The sequence below is a fragment of the Mandrillus leucophaeus genome, unplaced genomic scaffold (genome assembly GCF_000951045.1).
Source record: "Mandrillus leucophaeus isolate KB7577 unplaced genomic scaffold, Mleu.le_1.0 Scaffold10, whole genome shotgun sequence".
Taxonomy (NCBI): Eukaryota; Metazoa; Chordata; class Mammalia; order Primates; family Cercopithecidae; genus Mandrillus; species Mandrillus leucophaeus.
Window position 1 is genome coordinate 7,650,689 of NW_012098098.1, and position 9,755 is coordinate 7,660,443.

The window sequence follows — 9,755 nt, forward strand, 5'->3', positions numbered from 1 at the left end:
GGGGGTGGGACAGACCTGCCCCGCGAGGAGCCCGGGACCCCAGGGTACCCCGAGCGAGCTCCTGCGGGCGTGGTAGGTGGGGGAGGCACAGTCCTGGGGCGGCTTCTCCCTGCAGCAGGTGGCGAACCCACGGCCAGGCTTCCGTGGCGAGCAGCCCTAGAGGAATGACCGTCCTGTCCCTGAGAGCCCCTGGGCCCTGGCAGGCGATCCAGGTATGGGCAGACAGGGCGCTGTTGACTCCGCACACCGCGGTGACTTCTCAGGTTCTGGGGGTGGCAGCTGCAGTGGTGACACCACTTCCTGGTGGTCACACCGCGGGCAGGGCGCGGGAGGCCAGCTCCATGCGTCCCGAGTGTCCTGAGCTTCAGCCCAGGGTCCCCCTGTGCCCCGGAGCCCCGCCGGCTGTTCTTCTGTTTCCTTTCATTGCTAAGTTGTGGAGTCCTCCCGGATGAGAGCAATGGGCTCTAGAGGAGGGGCCGGGGTGGCCAGACCTCTGCTTTCATTCTCCCACTTCCTGCCTGCTCCTTTCTGAGGCCAAGTCCGACATCTGGGTGCAGAACTGGTGGGTGAGCCTGGTGGGAAGAGCATTCTGCTCAGGGTCGGCCACTGTGGCCAGCATCCCCAGGTCAGCCTGTGAGGAGATGCTAAGGCTGTGAGGCCAAAGGCCTCCCCTCATTCATCCCCTGCCCATGCACCAGGCCTGGGGCTGGCACTGACTCTCAGTAAATAGGCAAATAAAAGATGCCTTTTTTTCACAGCCCAGAGGCGAGCTCGTAGCCTAGAGTACAGCTGCTGGGCAGAGCAGAGGTGTCCGTGCCAGCGTGCCTGCTTTGACGCTCCTCTGGCCGTGTTTTAAACACCAGGAGGTTTCCAGGGGCTGCCCCAGGCGTAGCTCCTGCACCCTTTTTCCTGGGCTGGTCACCATATGTGATGACAGTGCCAGTCTGTTCTGAGCAGCTCTGGGCTCCTGGCTTCACTGACATCATACACAAGTCCTTAGCCCTTCCATCCACCCCAGAAAGTAGGTGTTCCCTGTGATTTATAGGCAAGAAAATGGAGAACCAGAGTCTAAATCAGGGCTGATTTATTTTTATTTTTATTTTTTTTTGAGATGGAATTTTGCTGTGTTTCCCAGGCTGGAGTGCAATGGCACAATCTCAGCTCATAGCAACCTCCACCTCCCGTGTTCAAGCGATTCTCCTGCCTCGGCTTTCCTGATTAGCTGGATTACAGGCATGCACCACCATGCCCAGTTAATTTGTTTGTATTTTTAGTAGAGACAGGGTTTCACCATGTTGGTCAGACTGGTTTTGAACTCTTGACCTCAAATGATCCACCCGCCTCAGCCTCCCAAAGTGAGCCACTACGCCCGGCCATGATTCTTTTTTTTTTTTTTTGAGACGGAGTCTCGCTCTGTCCCCCAGGCTGGAGTGCAGTGGCGCGATCTCGGCGCACTGCCAGCTCTGCCTCCCAGGTTCATGCCATTCTCCCACCTCAGCCTCCCGAGTAGCTGGGACTACAGGTGCCCACCACCACGCCTGGCTAATTTTTTTGTATTTTTAGTAGAGACTGGGTTTCACCATGTTAGCCAGGATAGTCTCAATCTCCTGACCTTGTGATCCGCCCGTCTCGGCCTCCCAAAGTGCTGGGATTACAGGCTTGAGCCACTGCGCCCGGCCGCGCCCAGCCATGATTCTTAAAAGTAATGGTACTAGGCCAGGCGTGGTGGCTCCCACCTATAATCCCAGCACTTTGGGAGGCTGAGGCAGGCAGATCACCTGAGGTTAGGTGTTCCAGACCAGCCTGGCCATCAGAGCGAGACTCCGTCTCTACAAAAAGTTAAAAAACATTAGCTGAGTATGGTGGCACACACCTGGAGTTCCAGCTACTTGGGAGGCTAATATGGGAGGACCCCTTAAGCCCAGGAGTTTGAGGCTGCAGTGAGCTATGATCTCACCACTGCACTCCTGCCTGGGTGACAGAGCAACACCCTGTCTCAAAAAAAAAAAAAAGTAATAATGATAAGTCGTAATCAGTATTTATTGGTTGCTTACTATGTGCTGGCCAGTGTTCTCTGAACTTAGTAGTAACTACTTTAATCTTGATAATAACCCTGTATGGTACTATTGTAATCCCCATTTGAGACATGAGAGAATGGAGGCAGAGAAGGGTTTATCCACTTACCCAAGGTCATGCAGCTAGGAGCTGGCAGAGCTGGGATTCAAGTTGGGTGTGTCTGTCTTGTTACCATGAGACTATTGGTATCATCAGTCAGAATCTTTTTTTTTTTTGAGGTGGAGTCTCGCTCTGTCGCCCAGGCTGGAGTGCGGTGGCTCAATCTCGGCTCACTGCAGCCTCCGCCTCCTGGGTTCACGCCATTCTCCTGTCTCAGCCTCCCGAGTAGCTGGGACTACAGGCGCCCGCCACCACGCCTGGCTAATTTTTTGTATTTTAGTTGAGACCATGTTGGCCAGGATGGTCTTGATCTCCTGACCTCGTGATCCACCTGCCTCGGCCTCCCAAAGTGCTGGGATTACAGGCGTGAGCCACTGCGCCTGGCCCATATTTATGTAAAATTTAATAGAGATTGGTCCTCACTGCATTGGGCCTGGCCTAATGCCGTCCTCCTGCCTTGGCCGTCCAGAGTGCTGGGATTATAGGTGTGAGCTACCACGCCTGGCCCATTACTGTTGTTTTCAGATAGCCCTGATTTAGTCTCTGGTTCTCCATTTTCTTGCCTATAAATCAGGGAGAACACGTACTTCCTGGGGTGGATGGAGGGGTAAGGACTTGCGTATGTCAGCGAAGCCAGGAGCCCAGAGCTGCTCAGATCTGCCTGATCTTCTCAAGCCCAGGGAGTCAGAACTGTCAGTCACTTTACCAAGTGTATCTGCTGGGGAGGCTGGGAAGTTATGTGACACACAAAAATGAGGTTCCCCATTCAGGAAGAAGGAGGAGTGATGTTGGGACGGCCTGATTTCTCCTGTGTCCTGGGTGCTCCCTGGGAGACTGGGGAGGTGCTGGCATCGGGCAGCCGCCTCTGGCTCTGTGACCCACCCAAAGTCATCAGGTAATAAGAGAAAGAGGTGGGACTGGGGCCCACGCCCCTTGTGTCTTCCCGGTGCCTCCCTGTTTGGGTCCACGGGCAGCCTGTCAATGGGTGCTGGATCCTTTTGGGCTGGCGTGCAGGTGCCCAACCCACACTCCTTCCCCACAGGCACAACAGGCAGGACAGGTCGCATAGGTGGTGTGGAGTCTTGCCCAGTTGCAGGGTAGCCATGTGGGGCTGGGGTGGCCTCCTTATCCCACTGCCAGTGAGGCAATGAGTTCAAATCCCAGTTCCCCCAGGCCACAGTGTGACTCTGAGCAGGGCCGTCCCCTCTGGGCTCAGCTCTCTTTCTTTTGGGAGAAGGGGCAGAGGATAAATCATAGGATTGTTTATTCTATTTGTGAATTATTTCAGGCTGTAACAGGTGTAGTGAAAGCATAACTAACACTGACACGGTTACTGAACAACTTTAAAAAGACACCTCCAACTTCCTATAACATCAACAGACCTTACAGCGAGCTTACTTTGTGCTCAGTCTCTGTTAACTCATTTCACCCTCACAGTGGCCCATTACGGATGGGGAAATGGAGGCAGGGAGGCTAAGGAATGTGACCCAGGAAGTTATGTGGGAGGGCTGCATGCAAACTGCCTCTACTCCCACCCCAACCAAAGTGCCTTCCTCCCTGCCAGGAGCCATCAGCCCTGTGAGTTCTGCAGTTTTCTGAGCCTCAGAGCGGGAAAAGAGCGTTCTTGATTCTTGGCTTCAGCCACGCGGAGAACTAGGCCCTTCCTGCCTGTTTCCTGGGCTCCTGAGGCACAGAGCCGTGGGCCTGGTTCAGCTCATGTTGCTCATCCCAGGATCAGAACCCAGGCCAGAGAGCCTGGATGCATTTGTAGGGGCTTCTCCGTGTGCTGGCAGGGAACCCTCCCAAGATCCCCCACTCCTGGTATGGGGAAGGTGGGCCCTGCTCACCCACATGCGGCAGAGAGGATGGGCCCTGGCACTGTCCCCAGGTGTCCAACCCTGAGTCCTGAGACAGGGGCTGTGGTTTCAGGCTCTGACAAGGAAGCACTTTTTGTTGGGGGCCCAGGAAGGAGGAACCCATTTCTGGGAGGTCTGTCTCACAGGAGCAGGTGGATGGCAAGCTAGAGTGGGGCTGAGTGAGTATCTGGGGCTGAGGCCTAGAGAGGATCCCATAGCTAGCTCTAGGGCTGGAGCTCTGCAATGTCGGGCCAGAGGACCCTGTGCTGGGAAGGAAGATGGGCCACATGCCCTCGTGGGACCCTCATTGTCACCGTGAGCTCTTTCCAAGGGGACACCACCAGTGGGGGCCTGGGCGGGAGGCAGCTGAGGTGTTTCCGGAAAAGGCTGAAGATTGAGGCTGTGGTGTGAGGACTACCCACTTTAGGGAAATGAAAGAGGCCAGCCTCACCCCAGACACCCCAGTGTGGTTGGGGAAAGGGGATGGTCCGTGGTGAGCCTGGTACCTGGGGACTCATCCTGGCCCTGCCTGGCCCTCAGGTGGGATGCTATGGAATATGATGAGAAGCTGGCCCGGTTCCGGCAGGCGCACCTCAACCCCTTCAACAAGCAGTCTGGGCCAAGACAGCATGAGCAGGGCCCTGGGGAGGAGGCCCCGGACATCACTTCTGAAGGTGGGTGCTGGTGGGAGTCAGGGTGGGAGCTGGGCAGGTCTCTGACCGTGTACGTGGACCCCCCGTCTTCCTGCTGCCTCCTGTGCAGCCCTGACTTTCCCACAGAGCCGGCACCTGCTGGCTCTTTTCTTTTACCTGTCTGTTCTGTGGTTCTGTGGTTCTGTGGTTTGTTTCTGTGTCCCTACTAGAATTCACACTCCGAGAGCAGGATTTGTGCCTGACCCGTCCCCGCTGTATCCTAGGGCCCAGCACGCAGTAGGTGCCCAGGGAGCACTTGCTGAGTGAGGTCCACTGAGACCTGGTGACGGAGAGATTAGCTGAGGGAACGTGCTCTGGGTTCCCTTGTCAGAAGGTGGCATGAGCCTTAGAAACTGCAGATGAGGCCATCAGGGAGTGCTCGGAGCGGGGCAGCTGCAGAGACGGCCTGGAGTCAACACTGGGGTTCGTGGACTTTGCCATGTAGCCATCCAGTGGTTTTTCTGTCATCCCCACGGTCATCCATGAGGTGTCTGCCTTAGAAATGGGATGTTTCTATAATGCTATCTCGAGGACCTTTTGGCACTGAGTATCATTCCACCTCCTTTCGAATGTCTCTTTCCCGTCTGCACAAGGCTATGGGCTCCTCTGAAAGCAAACTGGATGGCGTGCAGATCTGAGTGGTGCCCAGCTCCCACAGTGCCTCCTTTCTGTGCGGCTTCCTGAATCCCTTTCCCACTCCTGGCTATCTCAGCTCCTCCCTAGGGGATGGGAGGCAGGAGGTAGCAGCTGACCCTCCACGCCTGTCCCCGTCTTCCCCCAGAGGCCCTGCCTGAGCTGCCCCCTGGGGAGCCCGAGTTCCGCTGCCCTGAACGCGTGATGGATCTCGGCCTGTCTGAGGACCACTTCTCCCGCCCTGTGGTAAGGTTTCGGATCTGGAAGGGGAGAGGGACTGAGGGAGCCCCCAAGGCAGGAAGGGCCGGGATTTCCATGTCACTCCCTCCCAGATGGTGGGACGGCATCCTGTGAGCTGGGGTATAGCCTCACTCCATTGTCAGGCTCAGCAGCCCCCACCTCAGCCAGGGCTCCTGGCTTTGAATCTGAGGCCTGCATGACACCACAGACCCCCACCCTCAGAGCCTGAGTGAAGGCAGGTTGAGACAGCCGGGGATTGGGGTTCGTGAACCTGGGGCTTCTCCTATCCCCTGAGCTCCATGTCTTCATGTAGCAAATGTGCAGAGAGTCGGTTCCCTCTGGGGTCCTTGAGGTCCTGTAGACTTGCCGAGAGTCAGGGTGTGGGAGGTAAGGGGGAAGCTGCTTGTCTTCCTCCTACTGACCAGTAGGTATTACAGGGCCACTCTTGTTTGTTCTGTATTTTGTTCCATGGAAGCCTTGTGTTGAAGAAGAAAAGGGGGAGGCTGTAATGATTTTTTTAAAAAGTTTGAGGCTGGGCGCGGTGGCTCACACCTGTAATCCCAGCACTTTGTGAGGCCGAGGCGGGTGGATCACGAGGTCAGGAGATTGACGCCATCGTGGCTAACACGGTGAAACCCGGTCTCTACTAAAAAATAGAAAAAATTAGCCCGGTGTGGTGGCGGGCGCCTGTAGTCCCAGCTACTGGGGAGGCTGAGGCAGGAGAATGGCGTGAACCCGGGAGGTGGAGCTTGCAGTGAGCCGAGATCGGACCACTGCACTCCAGCCTGGGCGACAGAACGAGACTCCGTCTCAAAAAAAAAAAGTTTGAAAACCTTTTATTTTTATGCAAACCATCTCCAACTTTTGAGAGAAACATTACGGTAACATTGAAATGTAACTTTGAAATGATTTGAGCCAGGCACGGTGGCTCACGCCTGTAATCCCAGCACTTTGGGAGGCCGAGGCAGGCAGATCACAAGGTCAGGAGATCGAGACCATCCTGGCTAACATGGTGAAACTCCATCTCTACTAAAAATACAAAAAATTAGCCAGGCATGGTGGCAGGCGCCTGTAATCCCAGCTACTCAGGAGGCTGAGGCAGGAGAATTGTTTGAACCTAGAAGGCAAAGGTTGCAGTGAGCCAAGATCATGCAGCTGCACCACTCCAGCCTGGGCAAGAGAGCGAGACTCTGTCTCAAAAAAAAAAAGAGAGACTTCATATATGTGTTTCGTATCTTTTTTTTTTTTTCTTTTTCTTGAGATAAGGTCTCTCTCTGTTGCCCCTGCTCTGGACTACAGTGGCGCGATCATGGCTTACTGCAGCCTCGACCTCCTGGGCTCGAGTGATCCTCCCACCTCAGCTTCCTGATTAGCTGGGACTACAGGTGTGCACTACAATGCTCAGATAATTTCCAATTTTGTTTACAGACACGGGGTCTCGCTTTGTTGCCCAGGCTGGTCTCAGGCTCCCTAGCTCAACTGACCCACCCACCTCCGCCTCCCAAAGTGCTTGCATTATAGGTGTGACCCACTGCACTCAGCTTGTTTCATGTATTACAACATTTTGAGCACTTCCTTTAGGCCACAGACTGAGCTGCAAGGGGGAGGGGAGGGTGCCACCTCCCCTTTGCCTGGGTCTCAGAGCCCAGCAGCCTGGAGGAGGAGGATGGCTCCTGAGGGCGGGATCCAGGCCCACAGCTCTGAGACCCGATCCCGTCTTCCCCAGGAGCACCAGAGCGTTCTGAGTCAGGGGCCTTGCTGGGCCGTGAGCCCTCTGGTCATTATGTGGCGAAAGCCGCCGGAAGTGCTGGGACTGGCTCTTGGCATCTGCCTGTGCTTGGCAGTTAAGCTGGAGGCCACTTACTCTCCTTCATGACAACAAATGTCATTTCCCTAGCTTTCCTCCGAGAGGAAACTCTTCAGCAGTAAGTGAAGTGACGTCACAAAAAAGCATCTGGATTTCTCAAAGAAGGAAGTTGTCTTTTGAAAAGCATCTTTCAAACATTAGATTTTCGGAGGCCCGTGGGCAGACAGGTCGGGCTGGGAGTGCGCAGCACCAGGTGGACCTTGACCGTGCTGCCACCTTTCCTGTCCTTGAGCAAGTCCTCAGTGCCCTCTGGCTTCAGTTTCCTTCTCTGGGTGAGGGGTGTCGGGGTCTGCTCTGGGCCTGTCTCGGCAGATGGGCCTTAACAGGGAGATCCTGCAGGGTGGGTATTTGACTGCCCCCGCCCCCAACCTGGGCAGGGTCTGTTCCTGGCCTCTGACGTCCAGCAGCTGCGGCAGGCGATCGAGGAGTGCAAGCAGGTGATTCTGGAGCTGCCCGAGCAGTCTGAGAAGCAGAAGGATGCCGTGGTGCGTCTCATCCACCTCCGGCTGAAGCTCCAGGAGCTGAAGGTGGGTGTGGGGCCGCCCCACCGTGGGGCAGCCTGGGGCCGAGGCCAGGACTGTGGAACCAGGAGGACCCTGCAGCCTCTGGATCCCTCTCAGGTGGTGGTCTCCCTCTCGGCCACAGGGGCTGGGGTAGAAAGGCTCCAGACAGGCAAGGTGGAAGATGGGCCCTCACCCCACTGCGGGAGGTTTCCCTGTTAGTCTAGACCCTCCTGTTGGAAGGAACAGAAACCCAACCTTAAGTAGCTTAAACCAGAAAGAAAAATGTATTTTCTTGGTGACTGGAAGGTCCTCCAATGTCAGGAATCTTGCTGTCTCCCAACTCGACTTTCTGTGTCTGATCCAGCCTCAGGTAGGCTTTCCAGAACTGTGTGGTGGCAGAGATGGTCCCGGCAACCGCACCTTGCTTTCCAGCAGCCGAGCCTCCTGTGCAGATGACTGCTGCCTTTTCTCAGTGGTCATAGCAGGAACCTCAGGCCTGACTTTCATTGGCCAGTCCTGGGCCCACCCCTGACCTGATGACAGTGACTGATTGGCCAGTTCTGGGTCATGTGCCCACCCCTTACCCAATGACAGTGGCTGATTGGCTAGTTCTGGGCTGTGTGCCCACCCACTGAAGCAAGCGGGTGAGCTGAGTTCCTCCCTGAGTGAGCCACATGACCTGGACAAGGACGGGTGGTGTCTTGAAGGTGACAAGAAAAGAAGGTGGGGGTCCCAGGCCACAGATGTTCCTGATGCAGTCCTTGGGTCTCTGTGTGCTTTCGCCTGGCTACCCTGTGTCCCCTGTGCTGATTCATGAGTCCCTGGGAATGCAGAAAGTAGAATATTCATTAAGAAACAGGTAAATTGGTGGTAACAAAAAAACCCCCAAAACATAGTGGCTTAGAGAAGATGTGTTCGTTTCCTCACGTAAAAATCCCACGGGTGATCTGGGGCCCCTATGGCAGCTAATGGTGTTGGAGAGGGCCTCCTTTTCCATTGCCCTGCACCTAACTGGCAGAAAGCGGGAGGGGCAGAGAGGCCGCGTCGCTCCTGCTCACATGCCCGTGGCCCAGCGCAATCCCACACAGCACATCGCTGCAAGGGATGCTGGGAAAGGTAGCAAAGGATGCTGGGAAAGGTAGCATGTGACCTTGGTGGTGCTTGTCCAGCTGATCATTGTTTACTGTGAAAGGGAGAAAAGGGACGTGGCATTGTGCTGAAACTCACAATCTCTGCTCTAAATGGTGCCTGGAAGAAATAAGCTGAGGGGCTTGTGCGAAGGGAAAGGAACTTCAGCCCAGTTCACCTGTGACCCCTCCCTGACTCACCCTCTGCAGGACCCCAATGAGGATGAGCCAAACATCCGAGTGCTCCTTGAGCACCGCTTCTACAAGGAGAAGAGCAAGAGCGTCAAGCAGACCTGTGACAAGTGTAACACCATCATCTGGGGGCTCATCCAGACCTGGTACACCTGCACAGGTGGGCCGAGACCCAGATGAGGGGTGAGGAATGAGAGACTCTGCTGGGCTCACGTTCAGATCTGAGCTGTCCAGTGTGGTGGTCACTAGCCAAACATGGCCAAAGTTAAATTAACTAAATATGCATTTCCTCAGTTGTACTGCCTGCATCGGACAGTGCTGTTCTGGATGAGAATTAAACTAGTGAATTACATGGTGTGTCAGTTTGTACAGTGAAGAAAAAGGGAAAGGAACTAGCACGTGTTAAGGTAGAGCGAATGTGACTTTAGGGCAGAATGTAAAGGCATCATGTGACTTTTTTTTTTTTTTTT

At 55.2% G+C, this 9,755-nt stretch overlaps 1 protein-coding gene across 8 annotated transcripts in view; it reads left to right on the top strand.

The window, feature by feature from the left end:
- The first annotated feature begins 94 nt into the window (after positions 1 to 94).
- Positions 95 to 9,755, top strand: part of DEF8 (differentially expressed in FDCP 8 homolog (mouse)) — an 18,616-nt gene continuing 8,955 nt past the window's right edge. For 2 of the 8 annotated variants that reach the window (XM_011972148.1, XM_011972175.1), the window contains exons 1-5: positions 95 to 212; positions 4,572 to 4,705; positions 5,505 to 5,602; positions 7,841 to 7,990; positions 9,304 to 9,445. In XM_011972148.1, the coding sequence (XP_011827538.1) occupies positions 4,582 to 4,705; positions 5,505 to 5,602; positions 7,841 to 7,990; positions 9,304 to 9,445 (514 nt within the window). In that variant the 5' untranslated portion in view covers positions 95 to 212; positions 4,572 to 4,581. Of the gene's footprint in view, positions 335 to 758; positions 1,022 to 2,945; positions 3,071 to 4,568; positions 4,706 to 5,504; positions 5,603 to 7,840; positions 7,991 to 9,303; positions 9,446 to 9,755 lie in introns of all 8 variants that reach the window. The other 6 variants (XM_011972156.1, XM_011972167.1, XM_011972132.1 and 3 more) reach the window with 6 other exon arrangements.